The 27,968-nt window shown below is 46.2% G+C and overlaps 1 protein-coding gene across 8 annotated transcripts in view; it reads right to left on the bottom strand.

Moving 5' to 3' along the window:
- Window positions 1–27,968, bottom strand: part of grin2bb (glutamate receptor, ionotropic, N-methyl D-aspartate 2B, genome duplicate b) — a 100,567-nt gene that overhangs the window by 54,030 nt on the left and 18,569 nt on the right. For all 8 annotated transcript variants that reach the window (XM_027283303.1, XM_027283305.1, XM_027283306.1 and 5 more), the window contains one exon: window positions 19,389–20,117. In XM_027283303.1, the coding sequence (XP_027139104.1) occupies window positions 19,389–20,117 (729 nt within the window). The remainder of the gene's footprint in view (window positions 1–19,388; window positions 20,118–27,968) is intronic.

Below are 27,968 nucleotides of genomic sequence, written 5' to 3'. Positions count from 1 at the left end.
CAAACTTAAAAAAAAAAGCCAATTATTCAATTAATGTGCTCGATGCTTCAATCTGTTCTCCTCCTCAGTATGAAGTGGAAACGCCTGCAGAGACTCTATGCTCACCTCTGTTTGATCAGACAAGCAGGAGCAAACAGAATAATCCAGCTACAGATTTACAGATCATTTTATGACCCATACGTCCCATTCACCAGCTCGTACTCTGACAGGAGAGGCTTCGTACCGATGGCTCAGCCGGAGTCTTTGGTGGTTCAGTTATTGCCACAGAATGGAGGAGCTGGGATTTGAACCACCGGTCTTCTGATTAGTGGCCGACCTGCTCCATCTTTACACAGACCAACATAACAAATAACAAAACTTTATCATAAAAGACCAGAAAATATTCACAAGCTGGAAGTTTTTGGGGCATTATCATTAACATATTCTTCCACTAATTCAGTGACGAATTAATTGTTTAACCTCTACAAACCTATATAAGATATTACACATTAGCCTGAGGACTGAGGATCTTGTAAGGTCGTTATTTATTTTCCATCATGCACCAGGAAAAGTCGTTTCCGTCCACAGCTGTGCTCGGTGTGCATTTCGACGGCTGCAGTGATTTCTGTCCACTTTTCTTCCATCTCCACTCGATCGCAGTTCAAATGTGACGACATGTCAAATTGCTCTCTCCAAAAAACACCAATTTCTCCTCCGACTGAAATGAGACTTCATGTTCTTGCACCTCCCTGGTGTCTCCTCCATGTTTCCTGCTGTGTGGCCAGTCTTTCAGCGTCCTGATGGACGTCACAAAACTAGAAAACCTCTGATAACATTTAATATGTTTGACGACAGTTTGACGAGTTTTACGGCCACGACTCGATCAAATCTTTCAGGCTTTTATACCTGAACTGTTCATTTGTGTCATCAGGTGTGAGGCAGCATTAGGATGTTTTTTTTTTATTATTTTACACCAGATGTGTTGAAGCCGGCGCTCTAAACATCAGAATTCATTATCTTTCCTGAAACACTCCATCTCGTCTCCAGTTCTGCAGAAGCAGTTACTGAAACACAATCAGCGAGTGAATGTCTAATCAGGACAAATTAATCTCTTTGTCTCACAAACACATTCGCTCTCGTACAAACACATACACCCACAGGGTGTGCGATGCCCAGCAAACCCACACACACACACACACACACACACACACACTCCTCTGAAAGAAACCAGTGTGTTCGCCTCGAGCTTTTTCTCCACCACTCTGTCGTCACTGTGTGTGCACCACGAGGAAGATACAATTAATTGTCTGATTCAATCTCCCGCTGTTACATCTGACGCTCCGGCAGCACTCACATCATGTCAGTCAAGCCCACAGACTCGTCCTAACGCGGAGTGACAGCGATGAAGACGGAGGACGGAGAGTCCGCAGAGCAACTGGTGAGTAACAGACGTGAGACAGTTCAAAGTGATGAACAGAACAGAAGAGAGAGGTCGAGGATTTAAACCCATCGGCTTCACCAGTAAAAAACACGAAAGCCCATGAAGACGACGACGGGCGGGAGGAGGAGGAGGAGGAGGAGGAGGTGGTGGTGGAGGTGGGTAGGAAGAGAGAGTCAATTCAGTATCACCTTTGGCCCGGCGAGTTAATGGAAAGCTCCGTCACAAGGAGTTGATTAAGCTCGTTACCTCCGTGGAGAATGCAGGTAATTAATCACTGACACATGGGAGCTCCGCGTGCTGATTGGGCCAAATCCCACCAATCCAAGCGAGCCAGACACCCAATTAGACCTGACCCCTCCTGCCACATGACCTGGATAACCAGCGAGTGTGTGTGTGTGTGTGTGTGTGTGTGTGTGTGTGTGTGTGAGATCTATCAAAGCCTTGGTTTAGAAAATTAGACTGAATATTGACAGAACCTTGTTTTATTTTCGGATAAATGTTCTCCTACATTTCCCATAATGCAACAAACGGCATTATTTTGTGTGTCCCACATTTACTCTTGTCCGGCGGCTTCTTGCTCGCTCACTCTCTCCTTTTCTCTTCTTAGCTTCCTCCGTCAGCGCTCTCTTCACACTTCTCCTCTGCCATTATGCCCATAGAGGCTGCTGAGCCCAGCTCCTGTTCTGGCACAACACCGGCTCTCCAGCACCCCGGGCCTGTAAACCTCTTCTTCTTCTTCCCGGTGGTCCAAAACGCCTCTGGTAGACCCAGTGCTCTGCAGGGTTCTTTGTGGTTCTTTGTGGTTCCTAAAGTCTCCAGAATTAGGGTAGGGTCCAGAACCTTCAGCTGTCGAGCTCCTCTCCTGTGGAACCGGCTCCTAGTCCTGGTCCTGGAGGCAGACCGTCCTCTCCACATTTAAGCCGTTCCTCTTTGATAGAGCTGACTCAGGTGAGTCCTGAACCGTCCCTTACTGATCCATCATGTCAGATTAATGCAGGTTACTAACTCAGCTTGTGGATCAGGGTGTAGGATGTGGTCCTGATGATGTCCACTACAAATACTATTATTAGTCCGATTTTTATTATAATTATAGTTCTCTTTATTATTATTGCTGCTGCTGCGCATCTTTGTCTCTCTAAACTCAACCAGTCTCTGCAGACCGTCGTCCACCGTGATGTCGGTTCTGCTCGAGGTTTTTCTGTCACTAGGTGTTTGCTCATGGTGGGAACTGTTGGGTCTGTAGATAATATAATAAAGACTACAGTCTAGACCTGCTCACGTGTAATAAGATCCTCAGGATTATGCATGAGCTAAGGACAGATGTTGTCCGCCGTGTGCTGCAGTATTACTTCATGTTCCTGCAGGTGTAAGATCTTCGTTTGCCCTCTCTCCTCCCCTCTCGCCTCCCGTCCTTACATCCACAGTTACACCTTTTCAGCCCTGCTTCCTCTCTAACAAGCAGCACACAGGGTGAGAGTGCAGGCTGGAGTCAAGTGCAGCGCGCAACGAGAGACGAGCGGTTCAAAACCTTGTCATGAAGCGCTTTTCTTCTGCACGACTCGACTCCGGTTTCTCTTTTTCCGTGAGTCCTCGCCCTCCCCCCTCCTCTTCCCTTGAACTCTAATTCGACTTTTAGACGTTCATCAGCTCCTCTCGGGTGATTTTCTCCCCCCCGATAACTCCATTCTCTTCTGTCTCTATCGGTGTTTCTCTCAATCTGTTGCTCTTTATCTCGGCGTGCATACATCTCCTCCTCTCGCTTCCCTTTATCGCGGGTGCAGTTAAATCAGATTAGTGTGGCAGGGTGGTTACACAGATACCAGAGAGCAAAAATCAATCACTTCTCCTCTTCCTCCTTTTCATCAGCCATCTCTCTCTCTCCCTCTCTCTCTCTTTGTAGCTCTTCTTTCCTCCTTCAATCTTCCCGCTCTTGTGTTTGCAGCATCCTCCTCGTCATCTCTCTTCCTTCCTATTTCAATGTGTTGCTTTTTGATTAGAAAGTCCTCTCACCCTCCTCATTTATTTCCTTGGAGCGATGCACGGATGCAAATCCAACTTCCTCTTCTTCCGTTTCCTCCATTTGTGCCTCTTCTCTCTCTCTCGGTCTCTCTTTTTTTTTCTTGACTGACAGCAGCTGACCTGTCAAAGTCGAGGAGAGGAAGAGGACGAGGAAGTGAAGAAGACACGTGTGTGTGTGTGTGTGGAAAAAGGAAGAGTGAGAGTGAGCGATGGAGAAAGACATTTCTAATTCAAAGAGACATGCAGTGTTTCCGTGGCAACCCGGTTTCCATGGAAACGGTCCTGCTAAAGATGCCATTAGTGTGAAAAAATACCTACTTACACTCCGCTGCACTGTATGCACACAAATACAGGGACACATCCGTCCCTCTGCTCACGCGTCACGAGAAGACGAAGACGAAGACAAACACACACACACACAGTGTGTTTTATCTGCTCACACACCTGAGGTCAGCTTCAATTACAGGCCACTTATGTTCAGAGCTCAATTAATGGTTTGTCCCCTTTGGGGGGTGAAAGAAGTCTCGTTAATATTATCAGCTGTACTTGTAGTTTTTGTTGTGACTTCACTCCTCAGATGACTTCCTTCAGATTAGGCTGCAGGCGCCAAATTCTCCATATATTGTCTCATTGACCGTGACAGTCTGCAGGCTGGGACCACCCACTCATCCACACACACACACACACATTTACTATATATAACTAACACAAGCTAACCTGGGCTGACAGAGCTGGACTGTGTGTAGTCTCTGTGCTCGCTGGGTCACGCCTAATGAACTTCATGCGGGACTCGTCCCTCGGCCGTCTCAGCTGTTTTGTGGCCGATGATTCAACATAACGAGGTCTCATCGCAGCAACAGAGACGGAGTCATGTCGCTGCATGATTATCGTTGTTACCATAGCAGCCCGTCCTCCCATCACCCCGTGTTGACACCGTGGCAACCTTCACCACCCCGAACCGTCCAGTGGGTGAGCTGAAGATTTAGCTCCCTCACCGAGAAGCACAGCAGAGGATGAACTTCCTACTTTAACCTGCCAAAGACAATGATGGTGCACTTCTGCTACACCTCCACCATCATCGAGTCCATCCTCTCCTCCTCCATCACCATCTGGCGCTCTGCTGCTGCTGTCACTGCCAAGGACGAGGGCAGACTGCAGCGCATCGTTCGCTCTGCTGAGAAGGTGATCGGCTTCAATCTGACGTTTCTTCAGGAGGATCGTGGTTGACCTCTCCAACCATGGACATGAACTTTTTGAGACACCAATTTACGGCCGGAGGCGGAGGTATCAGGTCCAAAACCAGACTTTTTGCTCAGTAAAGAGCTTAATCAAACTCTGTGTATGACCAAACCCTGCGAGCCATGCCGAGCCGACAGCATGAACTGAACTGAACTGTTATTTAAATTCTTTAGGTTTGTCTTGCTCAAACCAGTAAAGTGATCCATCCACCGACTTACTTTTCAGTCGCTGGCAAGCTCGAAGTTGCCAAAAAAACTGTTAAGATTTTCACAATAATAAAGAAATTAGAGTTTCAACTAATTATTATTTCCGTTATCAGTTTATCCGTCAAATGTTTGCTCTATTAATCGATTCATTTATCGTTAAAACGTTTTACTGTCGAATATGACAAAGAAACCAGACGTCTATTGTCTGGCATTGTTGTTGTTGTCGACCTGTGAAGCTGTAGAGATCTCGTCAACACGTTTTTCTGTTAGGAAGATGTTTAAGACATCCCTTTTTTTAAAACTCTCTCAGTGGTCGATTGTTTCTTGGTTGTGGGGTCTGAAACAAACATTTCATTTAAAAGTTGCTGCTGGACCTTCAGGGGATTTGGACCAACAACTACGACAAAACTAGTGAATAAATCAGCAGATTTTAGAGACATGAAACCTGTAGCAGCTTACACATCTTCTCTATCGGCTGTCAACACATTTAGGTTTGTAATCTTTGACGTTCAGACGTGCAGCTGAAAAAGGACGTCTCCGCAGAGCGATTCTGTGTCTAAGATGAGAGAAAATGAGTGTATCACCTGCTGCGTAATGGCTGATACAATGCAATATCGCTTTCAGGTATTGTGTCCACTCAGTCCTCTGAGGAGGGATGAATCACATCCACGTTATTCTGCGTGTTACACATGAATTTCTCTCGGCGTGTCAGAAAATGTCGAATGACTTCTCATTTTTCTTAAACACGAGCGAGCGAGCGGCGGCTTTGAAGGGTGAGAATGTAAGCTCTGAGCTCGGAGCTCGCCGGAGAGAGAGCGCTGGCTTACTTTGATGCAGAACAGAAAGGGTAAAAAAAAAAAGAGATTAGAGAGAAAAGCCAAGAGAGAAAGATGTGGTGTGAAGATAGAGAGGGAGAGACGGTGAATCCACAGCAAGAAAATTAGAGAATGGAGTGACAGGCAGCCTGTACACAGAGCTGAATATCTGGAGTCAGGCACTCGTCAGCGGTGTGTGTTGAATAAATAGGACTGTGTGTGATCACACTCTGCAGGGGCTAACAGCTGCACTGTCACATCACCTCTTGCCTTCGCCCCGGTGTACTCATACGACAAGCTAACCTGACTTCACAACTCAAAAAAAAAAAGAAAGATGTGTGATAAGGTATCACTTCGGATGAAAATAAAAATCATGCTCCCTCTTCATCGCGTCCAAACAGGCTCTCAGACTTACTTAGTGTTGGAAAACCTCTGCAGTAGCTGACACCGACTGTATTTCAGGCTTTCCGCGTGCACTTGCATTTCAAATCCCTTGTACTAAATATAGAACGCAGCCCCTCCAGGGTTTGAGAGCCACTGATATTTAGTACATGAGTTATTATGTGCTGGAGTCATTTCATAACTCCGTCATTGTCATTGTTTGGCTGTCTCAGCGACAGTTTTGGAGACTCAGTCCGCTGCACAGTGACAGCTTGATGGCTCCGGCGGCCGGTGTCCTGACGGATGATGGAAAGTTACCTCGTGCACGCCGTGCACGCTGTGTGTTTTCCTCCTGAGAGGAATTAAGCTCAGCGAAGGCTTCGACGCACACTCGCAGTGGACGAACGTCGTCGTAAAACCTCAGCAGGAGGTCTGAGTGCAGCGTGGTGCAGAGTGTCGAGAATCGAGGCCAAGGCTTATTAGAGAGGAGGAGGAGGAGAGAGGTGCCACTCACTGGGTGTCACTCTCACCGCAGATAAAGACCACTGAGCCGGATGTGTCAGTGCCTGCTACTGGAGAGACTCGCCAGCTGTCACCGACAGAAATTACTTTTCATCGCTAACGGGGCCTTCGGACCCACATGGACATGTTTTCATCCAAACATTTAAACAAAATAAAAAAGGGGCGCGACTACCTTTCTGCGAGATATGACAAGATTACATAATTAATCTGCAGTAGTAGAGTGGGATGTCTGTTAATTACACGGTTGGTAATTAAATCCTCGACTATTCCCGTCCAAATGTCCCCGAGCAAGACACCGAACCTCAAACTGTCCAGAAGAAAAAATGTTGGACAAAAAATCCGGCAAACAAATGCAACAACTGATATTTCATTGCTGCTCCACACCTGAGACATGAGGAGGCACCCGTCAGGACATAAATCTAAAATAGTTACACCCACCCCGACATCGCGGGTCTTATATTCTTTATCTTTTGGACGTGGTGCGGGGTGTGACAGCCGGATGTGAATGCTTCACTTACAGATGAAGAAGAAGAGGAGGAGGAGGAGGCAGGTACGACGGCGTCAGAGTAAAGTAACAGCTGATGAGTAATTTATAATCGAAATGCCAAAGTATGTCTGATCTTGTTGAGTCAGTAAAGTATTTTATATGTTAATTCATTTTATGTTTTGCACTGTTTCAAGAAGAAATATAACAACAACAACTAACAAATGTGAGTATGTGATCTGTATTAGTGTATGCATGTACCAAAAACTGCAGTTCCTCTAACGTCCACCTGAGGCTGGCTCCAGAAGTGAGTCAGTCTCCATAAGTCCCCATGTCCAAATGTCCAACTTCACAGCAGAAATAAACATGTTTACAGCCTGGTACAAAAAACAGTTTTGGTCTCTGTAGCTAATTTCCCCGTTCATGACAACTGTACTGAGGGTGAATTTATATACAACTCACCTGTTCACATTATATTAAGGCTTAAAGTTATGCAGGAGTAAGAGCGTGGACGCTTTGACTAACAGGTGGGTGTGGTTACAGATTGGTTACAACCACATCTTTTCCCATTTTTCCATCCTCACATGTGTTACTGTTTCTAAACAATGTTTTTTTGTAGTTTTAAACATCTTTTGTAACATTATATGGAAGAACAAATTAGCTCAGGAGAGTAAAGATGCTCCATAAATTAGTAGCCCTAAATATTTATTGGAAATTGACCTCTGCATGTGGGAAATGTAGGAAACAGAGTCTGCATCTCATGAATAAAAACACAAATTTGAGAGATATTGGCATAATAAATAGTAAATGTGCAGATTAAAATGTGTCTGTAGACATGTTGCTGATATAAGAACAAAACTTCAGTTCTGCACCAAAATGTGTCTCTCCTCTGCTCCTCTTATCTCAGCCCCAACCAATGGAAGCTCACTGATGAATGTAAACGACTGCTCCATGCAATTAGAACAAACTCAACCTTTCTGCCTGTTTGGGATTAAACACCCACAAAGTCAGCCGGCCTCTCTCCGTATTTAAGAGCTTCTTCCTCCTGATGCAAAGCCATGAAAACCACCACACGGAGCGACAAATGTTTTTCTGCACCGGCTCGTATCTTCGTATCTTTGATCTGACTCTGACTCGCTGAACATGAAGAATCACGACACGATGAAGCTCAAAGTCACGAGCTCCCTCTGATATGTGCAGCTTTAGAAAAACATACGTAACGTTTTACACCACCAACTATTTCACTGATTCTGGTGAAACTGGATCATATTTTATGGAGGAAATGTTTTCTGGTTTTCCCTCTGATGTCCTCCGGCTGCTCCGCCTCAACTCTCTGTGATTTACAGAGTTTATGATGGACAGTGAAGTAAACTGCTGACAGCTGTAGCTGCTGTTAGCTCATGTTAGCTCAGTCTGTTAGCTGCTGTTAGCTCATGTTAGCTCAGTCTGTTAGCTGCTGCTAGCTTAGTTTGTTAGCTGCTGCTAGCTAATGTTAGCTGCTGTTAGCTCAGTTTGTTAGCTGCTGTTAGCTATTGTTAGCTCAGTTTGTTAGCTGCTGTTAGCTCAGTTTGTTAGCTGCTGTTAGCTTAGTTTGTTAGCTGCTGTTAGCTATTGAAAGCTCAGTTTGTTAGCTGCTGTTAGCTCAGTTTGTTAGCTGCTGTTAGCTAATGTTAGCTCAGTTTGTTAGCTGCTGTTAGCTCAGTTTGTTAGCTGCTGTTAGCTAATGAAAGCTCAGTTTGTTAGCTGCTGTTAGCTAATGAAAGCTCAGTTTGCTAGCTGCTGTTAGCTAATGTTAGCTCAGTTTGTTAGCTGCTGTTAGCTCAGTTTGTTAGCTGCTGTTAACTCAGTTTGTTAGCTGCTGTTAACTAATGAGAGCTCAGTTTGTTAGCTGCTGTTAGCTCAGTTTGTTAGCCGGGGTGTTAGTGTTTGTACCACAGGAGTTTTGGACCACCGGGAAGAAGAAGAAGAAGAAGAAGAAGAGGAGGTTTACAGGAATGCTGACAGTGAGTTGAGCCAGTGTCGTGCCAGAACCGGAGCTGGGCAAGCAGGCAATGTAATCGGGTTCAGCAGCCTCTATGGACATAATGGCAGAGGACAGTATTTGCTGTTGGTGCAGCAGTCTTAGTATAAAGAACCTCGCTGTGTAGATTCTCCACGATCATCAGGCGATCACGACCGACACATCCGTCAGCATGTTCAGTCCCACTGGCAACACTTGATGGTTTGATTTTAAATCAACACGGACAGCTGCTGTGATTGGCACACACACAGAACCGTACACAACACAACAGTCCATCACTCGATCTGATCAATGCTTGTTCTTCAAACGCCGTGGGAGCAAATTCAGTCAGCGATCACAACAAATCTCCTAAACTAAGCAACAAAACACGTTGTTTGTTATCGACTTACAAAACAACATGTTTCCTAATCTGACATCTGTATCAGCAGAACGACAGAAAACACCAACAGATGTAATATATTTTCTGATTTGGCACCACCATCGAAGCTGCTACAATCAACCCTCAGCTTCCCCTTGTAGCATTTTAGCATCTTTCAGCCCATTGTTTTGGTTTCATGTTGCCATCAGCAGCAGGCGGACAACAGACAAAGTGAGCAACTAGCTCGGGAACGTAGCGTAGCATTTAGCAGCTAAAGGGTTAGTTGTTTCCTTCAGGAGTTGGTGGAGACCAAAACAAGAGCTAAAACAAGAAGAGACACGACTTTATATATGCTTGTTAATGTTGCTGCATATCTGCTGGATGTGTAAATAAATAATAACTGTTTGCTAACAGTTTTGCTATGTCAGCTTCACGACGTGAAAATGTCGACGTTGTGTTTAAGAGCTCAGTTTGTTAGCTAATGTTACCTTAGTTTGTTAGCTGCTGTTAGCTAATGTTAGCTCAGTGTGTTAGCTGCTGTTAGCTAATGTTAGCTCAGTTTGTTAGCTAATGCTACCTCAGTTTGTTAGCTGCTGTTAGCTAATGTTAGCTCAGTTTGTTAGCTGCTGTTAGCTAATGTTAACTCAGTTTGTCAGCTAATGTTAGCTCAGTTTGTTAGCTAATGTTAGCTCAGTTTGTTAGCTGCTGTCAGCTAATGTTAGCTCAGTTTGTTAGCTGCTGTTAGCTAATGTTAGCTCAGTTTGTTAGCTGCTGTTAGCTAATGTTAGCTCAGTTTGTTAGCTAATGTTAGCTCAGTTTGTTAGCTGCTGTTAGCTCAGTTTGTTAGCTGCTGTTAGCTGCTGTTAGCTCAGTTTGTTAGCTGCTGTTAGCTCAGTTTGTTAGCTGCTGTTAGCTAATGTTAGCTCAGTTTGTTAGCTGCTGTTAGCTCAGTTTGTTAGCTGCTGTTAGCTCAGTTTGTTAGCTGCTGTTAGCTAATGCTACCTCAGTTTGTTAGCTGACACTACCTCGTGTGTTTGGGGCCACCGAAGAAGAAGAAGAAGTTTTCAGGAAGCGCTGAAGGGGAGCGAAGCTGTTGTCGTGCCAGAACCGGAGCTGGGCAAGCGATACAATCAGGAGGCTGCACATGCTGTTAGCAGGCAACAGAACCGGGCTCAGCAGCTGGACTGGGCCGGGTTCGAGACGAACAGGGAATAATGTTACCCTGTCGAGGTGATTTACAGACTTGAGGACGTAAAGTTTGTCACGTAACTGCCTCGGTACCCCGCGTTAGGCTGGACACTACAACATCAGCTGGTTACGACTCCGACACATCAACTGGTGAGAAATAAAGAAGCTTTGTACGGCCACTCTGCTGCAAAAGGTTAATCTCATTTCATTTGAATAATACCTTACATAATAAGATTAGCTGGGTAATTAAGCCTCATATACTGGAATGTAGAAAGGCCAGATAGTTAGTGCCGGCAGCGAGAGGGCAAGTGAGTCTCCCAAAGCCTTTTGACAACCTGTTGTAACAGAGTGCAATGCAGAGAAGTCTCCTGTGATCTCCAGCATTACTCATCCTGTCCACGCACAGCTCCGCCGCTGATAAAACGAACTCATTATGTGGAGAGAAAGACGAGGGACAGAGACAGAGAAAAGGAAGAGGAGAGGATTTGCAGCTCATTTGAAGGGCACAATTAAAATTGTGAAATTTATCAGAGTGCGGGGAGAAAGCTAATCGTCTGCGTGGAGTGAATTCACGGTGACGGGGAAAGTTTAAAAGGTGTCGAACAATACAATATAAAAAACGTGATGAGGAGAGAGTCACTTGATTTCAGCGAGTCTCCTCGCTCTGAAAACAAACTCACTGACCTGCTGACATGAAACATTCAGCTCCACAAACTCAAACCTGCCGTACGGTGGACAGAGCTCGCTCTGTTTGCTGCCGTGTACAAACTGTAAGACAGAAGAACTGGAGGTGAAATGACCCCCAGATCCCACCAAGCACAACCAGGCGTCTGTGGGGTGTTTTATTTTGAAAACTGACCCATGCACAGGGTGTTTTATTTTGAAAACTGACCCATGCACAGTAGTGGTGTGCGATACTGCATATTTTGGAATAAAGGCGATACCAAGTAAATACGGGCCAGTATCGCCGATACTGATACTTTTTAATAATAAATAATTGCTAAATCTCAATTAATTTTAATAAAGTGTTTTTTGTGATATTTCCTTTTTTATCATCAAATAGTTAAAAACCCAGGACAGAATTAGGACAAAGTTTAAAATTAAATAGAAAATGGTTTATTAAAAAATCGATATCAAATCTTAAATAAAAAGTACTCGCAAACCAGTAAACAAATTAAAACAAGCAAGTACTGTTGAGAAACTATAATACAAAAAATAAATAAAAATTCTCAACAACAAAAACAACAACTGGTGAAAATATAAATAACATGTAAAGAACTTAACAAAGCCTTTAGTTAGTCTGTGTTTTGGTTACAGCTTGTTGTTCAAAAACAGCATCAAAGTTTTTGCTTTTAATGCACTTCGCCTGGGACTAACTAACTGCCCTGACCCCTGACCCCTAACCCTGCGTGTCTAAGTCACGTCACGACTCACGTGACGGTGCAACATCTAAACACCAGAGGGTGGAGGGTGATTAAAGTCTGTCTGCTCTGCGCTGACACAGGAGCGGCAAGTCCGGCGACCTGGCTGTTTCCTCTTTGCCGAAACAAGAGCGGAACTTAAAGTAAAGAATCAACCTCACCAGGCTACTATCGATCCGATACCGACTTTGCATCGATACTGCCCACCACTAATGCACAGGGTGTTTTATTTTGAAAACTGACCACATCCTATGTGCCGTTTCTGTGTCCGATGAACAGCCGGTTCAATATGACTTGAACCCCCTACACTGCAGCAGTTGTGGGGGGTTCAAGTCATATTCTGTCTCTTAAATCTGACACACGCCTTCAAACTCTTCACCTAAATATATTTTGAAAGACTTAAAGTGATTTCGGCATGGATCGTGTTCACGTGTTCACGAAAGGCCTTCAGCGTTTAGGAAAGATCACATCGTGGTTTTGGTGAATTGTTGAACAGCTGAACACGAGTTTATCTCAGAGGATGCCGAGGTCAAAGCACGGCCGGACAGAACTCGTTTAATTGTTTAACACCGTCTTTCTCTGACCGGGAGCTGTGAGTGTCTGAACGGCATAAAAATGATGAATCATGCTTTAGTTGCTATCAGCGGACAAAACAGATGAAGTGAAAGTAGAGACAGCATGTTTCTATCATAACATATTCTCTAAATGCACCTTCTGGGGGAGATGGTTGGAAAACTCAGCCCTAAAATCACTAAACACATCCCATCACAACTTCACTGACCGGAGAGACACAGATCGGCTCTTCTGATTTCCACTTAAATTACACAAAATAAAAAGTATTTCATTGTCAGGCAGATCCCAGCCTCCATCTGTTGAAGTTTCCAAAGGGTTAAAAGTACGACAAAGTCCAGAAAATAGGACCATCGATCAAACGCAGACGGCTGTAGTATCTCTCCAAGACGGAGCAGGAGAGGGAAGGAAAGTGTGTTTTAGGCTCTAATGGGATGGGATTAGTTTTACAGGGAGAGGACGGGTGGAGTGATCGTCGTCTGTTCTGGTCATTCGTTTTTATATTCGTGTAATAAAACATAAACACAACGAGGGGAACGGAGGACCGCCGGCTCAGGCCGACGGTCTCGTAGCTGTTCCAGCGAATCAGTTGCACATATGGAGCAATTTCGTTGCAGTGACGAAGCACAAATGGATCAGACTCAGACGTCTTCTTCAGGATGCACGAACACCGAGCGACAATATCAGAGTAATAGCTGCATGAGGTGCAATATGCATATGTGCAGCTTATCATCGGAGCCGGTTCCTTAATTCACTCGTCTTTTGGGATCGGGCCTAATTGCAAAAAAGGGGCATTACAGAGGCAGAGCATTATCCCCTCATGTACAAGCAGAGAGAATAATGGGATACATGATGCATGCAGGATGAAAGGAGGGGACTCATAAAACAACACACTTGGAATGAGAACAATAGGACGAGGAGACGCGAGTGCACCCTCGGCTCAGACTGATCACGACACTACAGGCCGCTCTGACGAACGTCACATAATTCAGGTCTGAGTGGACAAACAGGTCGGCGAAATAATACACTTCCTTTGATCGGCCTGTACGAGAAGGCCTCACACACACACACACACACACTTCTGTGCGAAGGATGCCTATTTTAAGATAGAGAGGGTGTATAATTGTAGTAATCAATCAAGGAGTGGTGAATCGGTTTTCGCTGACAGGCAGCGCTGTGTCTGTGCAGGAAAGAAAAGTATTTTCTGAAGTGCTACAATGGTGGTTTGTTCTTCTTCTGCTGCTCGGTATTGTGTGTTTCTATTCGACTGGAGGAAATCACAGCACCAGAGAGCCAGGACACAGCGGCCCGTTCATCCCGGAGCTGACACAAGCCAGAATATCAGACCACCTGCCTGATCACCTCAACACCTTCATCTTCATCACGCAATCAACACACGCCAAACAAAAGACCATTCAGTCTCAACATAGACGGTCTAAAACAGGGGACTCCAAACTATGGCCCGCGGGCCACATCCGGCCCGCCTAAACAATTGGAGTGGCCCACTTAACGATCCCAAACAATCCCTCTAATCATGGCCTATTTCTCAAAATTGCATTTTCCTGTTATAAAATATCCACACTTAATGATTAAGCTTGGCATTCTAATTAAAATCTACCTTATTTACAAACTATTTACAGTACTAGCTAATTTTCATCCCCTCACACAATGGTATATTCCGAGGTGACTTTGCTCGTGATCAACTTCCGCGCAGTCTGCCCGGGGGATTCGACTCGGCGGGTCAGGGACGGCCACACGAGGATCCCCTCGTGGTACCTCTCCCCGGTGCTGGCTGGCCTCCGCGGGCGCATTTCTTCCGCAGCGGTGCACCGTGACCGGCTCTGGGTCGGCTTGGAAAGGCTCGAGGGCAAAGGTGGCTCACGGCTCCGGCTGCGAGCTTTACAGCGCCCTCCTGCCCGGACCTCACCGCTTCCCGGGGCCGTGGACTTAGTGCTCGCTGCGCCCTCTCTGTGACTGTCGAATCGCAATTTATCGCAACTTTCACTTCCTCCCGCAACAAAAATGCAACAAAAATGTAAAAAGCAACTTTCACCGCAATTTTTTTGAAAACCTCATGCAACATCAGGGATTTTAGGCTGCAACTATTTCAAAAAAGGCCGCGAAATCCTGATGGGACTGATATCATTTCCGGTTATAGACTGACCCCGGCCCCCCATCACTGAAAGGCACGTTGATGTGGCCCGCACATCAACGTCCATGTCCATGTCCATGTTTTAGACCCCTGGTCTAAAACATGGACATAGTCTCCGTGACATCTGGCTGCTGTGGAGCTGAGGCGAGCTGAATGAAGCCTGGTTGCTCAAACAAGCTTAATTCTGCATAACATCTGCATACATTTTTGTTGCGATTTTGTTGCGGGAGCAAGTGAAAGTTGCGTTACGTTGCGATTCGACAGTCGTGGAGAGGGTGCAGCGAGCACTAAGTCCGCGGCCCCGGGAAGCGGCGAGGTCCAGGCAGGAGGGTGCTGTAAAGCTCGCGGCCGGAGCCGTGAGCCGCCTTCGCCCCCGAGCCTTTCCAAGCCGACCCAGAGCCGGTCGTGGCGCACCGCCGCAGAGGAAATGCGCCTGTGGAGGCCAGCCAGCGCCGGGGATCCTCCCGCACCGTGCGGCTGCCCCTGACCCGCCAAGTTGAATCCCCCGGGCAGACTGCGCGGAAGTTGATCAGGAGCAAAGTCACGTTGGAATATACCATTGTGTGAGGGGATGAAATAGTTTGTAAATAAGCTAGATTTTAATTAGAATGCCAAGCTTAATCATTAAGTGTGGATATTTTATAATAGGAAAATGCAATTTTTAAAAATAGGCCATGTTTAGAGGGATTGTTAAGTGGGCCACTCCAATTGTTTAGGGCCATAGTTTGGAGACCCCTGTTATAAACTATTGAAATCACGTGATCATCTGTCCACTCACTACAAGATCCCATCCTGCCACTGCGGCCTTTGGTTCAATAAACTTATCATTTGTAGGCAGCGCTGAATGGAGGAACAGTATTCAGTTTTAAGGAGGCCGAAGCGATCAGGAGAAACGGCATCAGGGTGCCGTGCCCCTCTGGGTAGCTTGTTTGCAGTGAAAACAACAGCTGTAATCTCCCAAAACACAAAGAGGCTATTATCATTGAACACCGGCATGCTTTGCGTGTCCACACACATGTGCACACAAACACACAAACAGCTTAAATCCCAACAATAGATCCGGAAGACCTCATTAGTCTCCTGAGCTGGAGTTGAGTGTGGGCCGGGGCCAACTCCGTCGTCCTATTATGCCGAAACCAACACATGGCACGCAGTGAATTAACAGCTAAATGGAAGCGTGCAGATTGTTTGGTGCATAATGGGCCTACCTGCATCTGTCACTGATTCATTATAAGAGGGGACATGAAGCCAGGAGCGCTGCCTGCGAGGTATCAGGCCAGTTCACTTGGCTGCTTGTTGCGTATTGTTGAATAACATGCTTTAAAGATCAAGCGCCGTAGAAAAAGGGGACACGCGTGTTCATTGTTGTTGTGAGTGGAAATCAAACGTGGAGAAATCAAGTGGCTCGCCTGAAGTGAAGGACTTCAGCACGAGTCGCAGCGCCATAGATTAGACGTAATTGCGAGCTGATAAGAAATGGACTCTGCAACCTGGAGGGAATTGAGTTATTGATGCTGGAAATTCACTCGCTGATGTTTGAACACGAGTGTGCACACACACACACACACACACACAGTTCACACAGCTCCATGCTGAGACTTCATGTTCCACCTCAGACGTTTGTTTATTTACAGCAGAATAAAACTTTATTCTCCACTGATCTCTGGGGACAACAGTTCTTCTTATATACACGTGATTACCCCAGTGTGTGTGAAGTGAAGTCTCCATAAGTCCCTATGTTCAAATAGGCTGTAGTTATAAAGCCCCTTTCTAATCTTAAAGCACTGTCTCATCCACACACATTCATACACTGTTGGTGTATGACTATCATCACCGCTTTATCTCCTTAAATGTCAGATTTCACAGCTCGTTCAGGACAAACTCTACTGAGAGCTGCTGAGTTTGTTCTCGTCTTACTGGTGTGTTTACAGGTATGAATGTCCCGACTCAGACAGTTTTTTTCACAAACATAAAATCAGACAAACAAACCTAGAAACTAAAAGAATCTCTGAGATGAGATTCACCTCTCCATCCTCATCCTCTATTTCTGAGCCTCTTCTGTTGTTATACTCTGTAACCCTCCTCCATGACGGAGGCATGATCCCTCTTCTCGTCAGAGTCAGAAATAATCGTTTATTTTCTCTCTCTAGCCGCTTTCATACAGTATGTAGAGAGAGAAATATATAAGCAAGTGGTTGCCATGCCAACTGTGTCCGCCGCATTCAACCCCTCGCTCAGTCGGTGTGTGTGTGTGTGTGTGTGTGAGAGACTGACAAAGGCGTAACAGAGGAAGAATAAAGGTTTAAGGAGAACGAGCCAAGTGAGCGTTCGCGTGCAGAGGAGGCCGAGATTTCCTCACAAAAACCCGTTAAACATCGGATGATGCAGGTTTTCCTCCGCCTCCCTGCAGATCTCCTCTGATGTGCCGTACTCCTCCGTCAGTGCTCTTACACGTCGGCTCTTATCTTCGCTTTCCCGCTCGTCGTTCTCGGTTTGTGCCCTCTGTCTCTCCATCAGCTGTAAAATGTGATAATTATATGTTGAGCAAAAATCCTCTTCCTCCTTCACACCCACACGTGTTGTGTTATTTCATAACCTTCACCCTCTCTCACACACACACACACACTTCTTCTTTATCTTACAGTATCATCGCTTCATTGTTCTTCACCTCTCTCCCCTCCCATCATCTCCATCACCAACACCAACCGTCTTTAACAGCAGCAGAAGAAGAAGAAGAAGAGCTGCAGGCTTGACGAGTGTTTCGCTGGACCGCCTCGCTGACACAGATCTCTCTAAATTGGAGCTTTTATTTGATCCTCTCTTTATTAAAGTTGATTTAAATATGATTTCCGGATTATTAATCTGGTTTAAGGCTCCATAAAGTTCCTCATGATCCACCAGAACTGCTGCAATTCATCAAACATAACCAGGTTTTCTAATGAAGTCGGCTCATTGATGTCGTTAACATACGTGTCTTCAGTTCACACATGAATTACATTAATGTTAGAGCTTCATTACGGTAATTTTAAGAGGTAACTGTCTAATTATGATGCAGATTTATGCAGCAAGCTCCTCCAAAATCCAATCAGATCCTCTACAGGAGGAAACTGCAGCCGTGTGTTCAGTCCAATGTATGTCCCACGGTGCACGATGACAAATATAATGCAAGAAGACACATGCATGGTGTTCATGAGCTCTTATGAAACCTGCGTGTGTGTGGCGTCATGGATGGATGGATGGAGTTGTAGTTTGATGACGTTGCGTGTGATCACGGGACTTGTCGGCTTCGTTGCTGGTAAAAATCTGACTCGACTCCGACAGAAATCATCGTGATCACAGATTTCTCTGCTGTTTTTTCCTTTATTGGATCACGGGGATCTTCTGCACACGCGTGCTCCTGCTCAGGCTTTACATGTGATTGACACAGCTTAACACGCTTCCCTCAGATTCATCACTAACTGTAAAGCCCTGAGTCATCGCGGTTAGATGATCTGGTTTAGCAACCACCAGGCGCTCACACACACACGTCCGATCTGTGTACTTATGTTTCCCAGACATTTTAATGCAGAAATGTGACGTGTTGTTCCTTTAATTAGAAACACGCAAACACGAGCACTTACCGTGTTGTTCATTTTCTGCCTCTTTATACGTTTCAGTCTGCAGCGTGTTGTTTTCTATAGTGAAGGTCTGAGTGTGAATTTCTTTTTACTGATTTCTGAACCGCTGTAATTAAATTGAACTGAGCAAACAGACTCGTATTTATATCGTCATTTTCTGCTTTACAAACCGTCAAAGCGGTTTGACAACACGACAATTCAGCCGTACAGCACACACACACACACACACACACACACACACACACTGTGACAATCCGCTCTGCCACCTGAGTTTTGTGACGGTGGAGTTCATCTCAGTGTTAAATGTCTCTTGATCTCTTGAGCACGAAACAGCTTTGTGATTACACTGTTTACAAAACAAATTATAAACGGTTCATATAATTAAATAAATGTTTTCATGTCATCTTAATAACTTTTTACAAACTGATGAAGACCAGAGAGACGTGTTCAAAAACCCAAAAACTACTTCCGCTTCCACACGCAAGGAAATATCTTCAACCTACTCAACGTCTTAAACACACCTTCAGAAACAAACAGTGTGTTGCTGACTCTGTTACCCAAACCTAAAAGTAACTGTATCTCCAACAGATTCTTCGTTAAGCCAATTAACATGATTCAAGATTCATTTCAAAGCGTTTGCTCCGTTCCTGCATCATATTTTCTCCTCATGCAGCCCGATCTGTGCCGACTCTCCTGATCCCACAGAGACGTTTCTTTTTTTTCTGTTTCACGCTGTGAGTCCTTTTAGTGTCGACTCGATATGACGTCAGGCGACGGAGGAGGTCAATTAACAGCAGAATCAATCAGCAGAGCGGCTGAGGATTAACAGTGAGACGCAGCAGTGAGCGCTGTCAGGCTGATGCATCTTTAAACATCCTGACTGAAACTACTGCGATGACTTTTATGGATGATTAGAATTAATGCAGAATAAAGACGCAATAGCGCTGATGATTGTACCCACGAAAAGTCTTCCTACCTTGGCTGCCATGACCATGGAGGAGCCCCCTCTGATGCCCAGGATGGGGATGTGTGTCTGTGCAGAGATGAAGTCCAGGATCTGGGCGATGGCCTCCTGGTCCGTGTCGTCGCCGAACACGACGCCCTGCAGGGAGTTCCTCGTCATCTGTGCGCAGATTCGATTGATGATGCTCTTGGGGTCGGTCTCATTCATGGTGACCACCTCGACCTTCGGAGGGTAAGGGATGTGGAGGAAGTCCTCCTTCTCAAGTCCGACCCCCAGCGTGACTTCACTAGAGTTGCCCACGAGGATGACGGCGATGCTGAGCGAGCTGATCAGCTTTGGGCTGATTGGGGGAAGAGCTGGTAAGCCGGGAGAGTACTGAGGAGGGATGACAACACCCCTCTGAGTGCCGCCGCCACCTCCCCTCTGGCCACCTTGTCCTCCTGGGGGACCTCCAGGTCCCGTACCTGGACCTCCACCCCTGCGAGACTCGCAGACGGGCAGGAGGAGCACGGAGACGAGGAGAAGAGAGAAGGACAAGGAGAGGACGGGCAGCGTCAGTCGAGGCTGAGAGCAAGGATGGTGGAAGTGCTGGTCCTGAGGAGGAGGAGGAGCAGGGTGGTGGTGGTGGTGGTGGTGGTGATGTTGGGTGGAGGAGGAGGGGAAGAAGAAGCGCTTGTCCTGAAGACGGGAGGGAGAAGGGTGGAGGCTGACAAGCATTGTGGAGGAGTGTAAATGCCGTCCCTGGAGGGAAGGAGAGGAGAAGAGAGACAAAGTGTAAAAAAATCTACAATTTAAAGTCCGACCTACATTTACAGAGTCAACACCACCCGACTCAAAGATCCACGCACGCAACGGAAGATAGATCTGTTATTTTACAGCAAGTTAAACACACTACGAGATCTCTGCAAGGCGACGACAACCACGACTGCCAGATACACCAAGAGCAGATTTACCAAATCTCCTCTTGGTGTATCTTTGTGGATAAAGGAATCTTGTATTGTGTTGGAGAGACTGACTTGTATAACCAGGGGAAGGACTGCAGAGTCTGAGACTGCATGGACCAACCTTTAACTGCTGCGTGTGGACGTGTTAAATGTGTGAAGTGTTCCGCTTCTTTTTCTTCAGTTTCCCAAAGTAAATCACATTTTCGACGGCCCATATCCCCTCGAAAACTCATGAAAATTCGCCTACCCCCCCAAAGTCGGGTGTAAAATTTCGCATTTTGGGGGCCTCGCACATGGACGTACGCATATGGCTCTACAGCGCCACCTAGGTGTGCGTTTTTGGCGGTGCCCCTCGCCACGGTTTCATACACGTGTATGAAATTTGGAGGGAGTATGTAACATGCTGAGACGCACAAAAAAGTCTCTTGGTGACCCGGGCTACAGTGAAGCGGACGGCGTCCAATTTTTATCAAATTTGGACTTTTCGTGTTTTTGGCCTCATTTCCAGGGGTTGCATTTGAACGAACTCCTCCCAGGGATTTTAGCCGATGTGTTTGAAACTTGCCGTGTGTGTTCTCAAGGCCTCGACAATGAAAAGTTATCAAAATCACAACAATCACATTTCGACGTGCGCACATGTGCGAGGGCCCGACCATCGCTGCTTGCAGCTTTAATTTTATGGATATTACTGTTATGGTCATCGTCTGTTTGTACATGTGGATATATAAAAAGATGCATGGATAGTGTGATGATCTTGCAGGTTCAGTGTGTTGGTGCGTGCTGCCATGGATCAGTTGGACCACAGTTGGAGAAACATAAGCCAACATCACGCCACAGTGACCGATCAGTGGCTGAAATTGAGCGCGCTCCACTTTGATACACCCGTTTTTACTCTGGCTTTGTTTACTCCACACTGACTGAATACATCTCACTCCTCACTCCCTCTCCTGGCTCCTTTACAGTCAGTTTATACACCATGAGAAAGACGTCAGATAAATGTGAGACTTGTTTGCACAGTGTTTGTTTGGACGGGGTGGTATATCAGGGAAGGCAGTGGGAGCGTTGCAGATTTAAAGGGCTTCACTGAGATTTATTTATGTCGTATCATGTCTAACTTTAGTGGATCAGGTTGAGCATTTATCTGCAGATGCTCCGGTACAAGATGAGACCAAACGTTTCTTTGAGCACACACTGTGGCCTGCAACAGAGCAGGGTCTGCCTTGTTGTTGATCAGCAGAGCTGTGAATCACCACGACCACGAGGAGTCCTTGACCACACAGTCATAAAATGTGCACAAAGGAGGAGGGTTGATGTAACATCAGCGGCGGACAGATGTCCAAACGGACACACGGACACTAACAGCCAAGTGCATGAAGTCCTCCGGGCTCACGCACGGACGGGACGACAAATGGAGCGCATCATCGAAGTAAGAGCTCGACCTTTGCTCGTCTGAAAGAAGCTGGAACCAAACTCTTAAACTGATAATCAGAGCTCTGCTCTGTGTGATGTCACCTCGCTAATAAAGAGCGTTGGTGAGTTCATCTTTGAAATGACAAATCCAGATGATTTTAACTCTTTAAGTGCCAAACTGAGCGACCCACATAGCGTCGCATCAAACCTCCTGTGAGCTCTCGTGGACAACGCCACATCCATTAATACTGCGCTGTGACTTCCTCAGAGGAAGCCTGCGGCACACATCAAAGACAGAGTGTGTGTGTGTGTGTGTATATGTGTGTGCATGTGTGTGTGTGTGCATGTGTGTGTGCATGTGTGTGTGTGCATCTGGACTGCACTAGGTGCATTTTGACAGATTGACAGCCTCACAGCTTCATGGACTAGCTGCCAGGCTAAGTGACCATTAGACACTCAGACCGTCTCTCTGTCTCCTTTTTGTCTCTCCATATCTCCCCCCTCTCTCCTCACCTCCTCCTCACCTCCTCCTCTCCCTTTTACCCTCCAAACCTTCACTCCGAGATCCCTCCGCTGCTCTTTGAAGTCAACTGCAAAGACCTATTATTTACTATAACTGCTATTATGTACCGCTCCTCTATCGGCGGCCGTGCACAGAGCAGAGGAGTGGAGCATGAAGGAGGAACGATGAAGGGACGAGGGAGAGGAGAAAGAAAAGAAGTGAGGAGAGGCGGAGGGAGAGATGTAAGCAGAGGGAGGTGACGGGAGAGGAGAAACACAATTAGTCATAGCCTGATGTGAAAATTGTGGTTTCTTACTGTGTGTGTGTGTGTGTGTGTGCAGATTTGGGCGTATTTTCTGCAAAGATAAAGACGAGGAATCTTAATGAGTATATGTTCATGCTCGCGCTCTAAATTAAGCACAGAGGAGCTTTAGGAGGAGGATGAACGAAGGGCAGAGTCCCCACTTCTACACCTTCGCTTATCTTTTATTTATCGAGCAGCTCGCGTGCCGCGGAGACGTTTCAGCAAGAAGTCCATCAAAGACAAAAAAATAAAAAGGTGGAAGTTGTGAGGAAACGTGACGGACAGCAGAGAAAGAGAGAGAGACAGAGAGAGGAGGAAATGTGACCATGTAAGAAAACAGTTTGTCTAAAAGGTCTAATTAGCAGAGGTTTGTCAGGCTTAATTGCAGGTGCACATGCTAATTGTAAACGAGCTGAATTCTCCACGGAGGCGCCACTGTGGAGCCAAGAGAAAGAAAGAAAGAAAGAGAGAGAGAGAGGAGGAGGAAACGAGTGGGAGGAAGGCAGCAGAGAGAAGAGAAGAGAGAATAAATAGAGACATACACAAAAGAGATGGAGGTGGAGGAAGGAACGGCAATAAGAAACCCAAAAGGAGGGAGAGGGAGAGAGAGGGAGGGAGGTGTGGAAGAGCAACACAGCTGAGAGAAAGATGAAAAGAGGACGAGATGATAGAAGAAGAGTTCAAGAAAACTAAAGAGGAAGAAAGAAAGAAGGGGAAACTACAGTGAATCTTTCAAAATAAAAGCGTGCCAGTAAACGAGGGAGCAGAGAGAGAGAGAGAGAGAGAGATGCTCGGTTTCCATAGTAACAATTCAAATATGCCTCCACAGAACAGAACACCCTGATGGACGGGAAGATGCACACTGCTCGCACTAATTCATGCGGTACCTGCAGAGCGTGCCCTCTCCTCATAACACACACGATTTACTTTTATCCAAGACACACACACACACACACACACACACACAAAGTAAGTTAACACACTCCTGCAGGATGGAGATGATCGGCCGCTCCGTCTTTTCCTGTAGCTCACGTTCAGAATGAATCTGTACAGGTGAGTAAACAGAAATAACTCTGCACCCATCACACCTGCATACAAGAACTCCACTGTCATTAACAGCCCGCCCAATTAACAACATTTAAATAGAGGGGAGGTCGAGAGCGGCTCATGTTCTCACGGCGTAATAGAACAAAAGTAAACCATCGAACGCCGAGTTGACGCGTGGAGCGATGTGCCCTCGTGAGCCCATTACAATAACACATGCAGCGCAGGGAAAACACCCACATGTGCTTTTTGCTTGTATCCAGTAATTTAATGCAGACGTGACTAACCTTCTCTGGAAAGAGACGCACGCATGAACAGTGAGCTCGACGGGTCAGACGGGATCTGAGCCCTCGTGACGGCGTAAAGAGTCTGTTTGTCCAACATGAACAGACCCGAGTGCCTCTGACAGAAATAATGTGCAGGATCTGAACTCTTGTAGGTTGGTGGGTGACTGTGCACAGATGTACACACAAAGATCCCAGACTGGGTTTAGCTCCTGATACTCTGACGGACATGGACTGAAAAATGTGTGGTCGTCTTTTATTTGTAGTTTTATTATCGTATCGTTAATTCATGGGTGGTACAACTCGTAGGGTGGTCAATATGTAACAACACAAGATGTTTGTTAGTGGTGTGCAATACTGCATATTTTGGTATCAAGCCAATACCAAGTAAATACGGGCCAGTATCGCTGATACCGATACCGATATTTTTCAATAAATAAGGTGGATAGGCGTCATTGAATTGCTAAATCTCAAAAGTTTTTGTGATGTTTCCTTTTTTATTATTTGGTAGCTCCATGTTTTCTTGACCTGACCAGCTTTTTACAAATCCCACATTTTGCTGTTAAATACAGCCACACGGCTCCTCTTCCCCTCTGCCATTCAGTTGGCATGCACTGCGTGTGCTGATGAACCTGAGCCGGTAACTTGTTTGTTTGTTTGTTTGTTTGCTTTGCGTCTAAGTCACGTGACGGTGCAACATCTAAACACAAGAGGGTGGAGGTGGAGCAAAGTGTGCCTGCTCTGTGCTGACACAGAGTCCGGCTGTTTCCTCTTAAAAAGTAAAGAATCGATCACACCAGGCTAGTATCGATCCGATACCGACTTGGTATCGATACTATCGATATTTGGATCAATCCCCCTTTATTTTTTGACACTGTGATGTGGCCAGTCCATACAACAGTTACCAATCAAACATAAAATCCAAATGTTTTCATATTTTGGGGCAATTTGCTCTCAAAATAATCGACTACTCATCCGACCTGGTCATGTGAGTCCAGTTTACGACTCCGACCCTTCGTAACAACAATTTTTAAAATAAATTCTGTACATACGAACACTAATCTGCGTTCTTAACTCAGTCGTGTTGTCACTACTGAAAATAATTTAGCTACAACCTCCCTCAACATCACACGTACTTTTAAGCTTGCTGTTTTTAATCTAATGAAATATTCCAATTTAGTCATATTAAAGACGATATTCTCTCTTTGGTCACTACACTGTACCATAAATTCAGAGACGGTTGATTTAATTATCATAAAAGGAGGTCAATAACAACATATATTATTATATTTCCAAGAGCAATTGTTGGATAATTTCCTGGTTTATTAGACGTAAAAACATCAGAACTTTACCTCTGAAACAAAGAACAAAACATGAAATGGTGAAGTCATATTTCACGTCCTAAATGTCTGATTGCTCGTTGTATAATCATGTTTATGTATCATGAAATTATTTAACGACATCAATGTTGTATGAACTCATCATGTTACGTGTCCGTACATGCAGAAACACACGATGAGGTTCCTGTGCACGCACAGCATGCTGCGGGTTGAGCCGGATCATGCCAATAAGACGGAGGCGCACACTTAACATTTACAAAGAGCATTGATCACACACGGCTGTCAAATGGCACAAACCGCCGATAGAATAAGCCGAGCTGCTTGAGACGCGTAGCTGCACGCGCGCTCTCGCACTCGTGGACTTCCAATCTGCCGATAAAGATTCACCGTGATCAATCAAAGCCGTGAACCGGCCCGTAATGAAGCCGGCATGTGTGGACTTTAATGGTCAGATGTTTTTTTTCTTTCCTGTGTGTACATGCTTTAAAAACACACGCAGGCCATCGTTATCAGGCTCTACTACATCCCCGGAGACCTGATGGTGGTGGGCTGCGCTGGATCGCATTTGAAAGGCATTGTGGATAACATAAGCTGACAGGCGTATCTATTAAGGAGCCCATTTACATTCAGTGGGTGGTCAGTCACAGGTAAGCAGGCTGCTCTAAAAACTATAAAAACACCACTACAGCTCCAGAGTGTGCACAGCGTGACCACAAGTCGAGTGTTTTCATTCGGTTTAAAGGTCTACACATGCCCCCGGAGAGACTCCACAGCAGGTGACCATGTTTGACATTTCTGCTTACTGTCACAACTACAGCATCATCAATAATTCAAACAGGCCCTCGTTAACTAACACTTCCACATCCAGCCGACATGTTTCCCCATCGTAAACCGTGCCCGGTGTTTGCGTGTGATTCGGAGGATTCCTCGGGTCGTCTTTATGTTCGACATCTCTCCGAAGCTGAACACGCCGAAAACATATCGCAGCAGCAAATCAGCAGCTGTCTCTCTCACACACACCTCGGTGTCCAGAGGGGCTTTGGAAACACAGTAAGAAGCCAGTGTGGAGGTGACCTTTGCAACCAATAAAAGAAAATCCTCAGAGGTTTAAAACACTTTGTTACATCTGCAGCAAATTTAGTGAAAGATGAAGTGTCGCCTCTGAAATAACACAATCTGAACTGGATTAAGACCCAGGCTGTGGAGTGAAGACACAAGCTGCAGTTCCTCTAACGTCCACCTGAGGCTGGCTCCAGAAGTGAGTCAGTCTCCATAATTCCCCATGTCCAAATGTCCAACTTCACAGCAGAAATAAACATGTTTACAGCCTGGTACAAAAAACAGTTTTGGTCTCTGTAGCTAATTTCCCCGTTCATGACAACTGTACTGAGGGTGAATTTATATACAACTCACCTGTTCACATTATATTAAGGCTTAAAGTTATGCAGGTTACGAGCGTGGACGCTTTGACTGACAGGTGGGTGTGGTCAAAGGTGGCTTGTTTGAGCAACCAGGCATCACAGAGACTACGTCCAGGTTTTTAGACAGTCTGCGGGGACGTCACGGAGACTACGTCCAGGTTTAAAGACAGTCTGGCGGGACGTCACGGAGACTACCAGGTTTAGACTGGCGAGCACGGAACTACAGTTAAGACAGCGGGGGACGTCACGGAGACTACGTCCAGGTTTTAGACAGTCTGGCGGGACGTCACGGAGACTACGTCCAGGTTTAAGACAGTCTGCGGGACGTCACGGAGACTACGTCCAGGTTTTAGACAGTCCTGCGGGGGTCACGAGACTACGTCCAGGTTTTAGACAGTCGGCGGGGACGTCACGGAGACTACGTCCAGGTTTAAGACAGTCTGCGGGGACGTCACGGAGATACGTCCAGGTTTTAGACAGTCTGCGGGGACGTCACGGAGACTACGTCCAGGTTTTAGACAGTCTGCGGGACGTCACGGAGACTACGTCCAGGTTTTAGTCTTTGGGGAGTCACGGAGACTACGTCCAGGTTTTAGACAGTCTTGGGATGTCACGGAGACTACGTCCAGGTTTTAGACCGTCTGCGGGGACAGCGGAGACGACGTCCAGGTTTTAGACAGTCGCGGGGCGTCACAGAGACTACGTCCAGGTTTTTAGACAGTCTGCGGGGACGTCACGGAGACTACGTCCAGGTTTTAGACAGTCGCGGGGAGTCACGGGACTACTCCAGGTTTTAGACAGTCTGGCGGGGACAACACGGAGACTACGTCCAGGTTTAGACAAGTCTGCGGGGGACGTCACGGAGACCTACGTCCAGGTTTTGACAGTCTGCGGGGACGTCACGGAGACTACGTCCCGGTTTAAGACATCTGCGGGGACGTCACGGAGACTACGTCCAGGTTTAAGACAGTCTGCGGGGACGTCACAGAGACTACGTCCAGGTTTTAGACAGTCTGCGGGGACGTCACAGAGACTACGTCCAGGTTTTAGACAGTCTGCGGGGACGTCACGGAGACTACGTCCAGGTTTAAGACAGTCTGCGGGGACGTCACGGAGAATACGTCCAGGTTTTAGACAGTCTGCGGGGACGTCACAGAGACTACGTCCAGGTTTTAGACAGTCTGCAGGGACGTGCAGGATTAAGAGTGTGGACGCTTTGATTGACAGGTGGGTGTGGTCACAGATGGCAACAACGACAGCCACCCAACGACGAGCATAAAGAATGGACAGTGTGTGTGTAACAGGTTTCTCAGGAGGCGTCGTGAAGCTCAGTGTGTGTGTGT

The sequence above is a fragment of the Larimichthys crocea genome, chromosome X, assembly GCF_000972845.2.
Source record: "Larimichthys crocea isolate SSNF chromosome X, L_crocea_2.0, whole genome shotgun sequence".
NCBI lineage: Eukaryota > Metazoa > Chordata > Actinopteri > Sciaenidae > Larimichthys > Larimichthys crocea.
The sequence above is the reverse complement of the archived record's forward strand: the minus strand, read 5'-3'. Positions and strand labels throughout refer to the sequence as shown.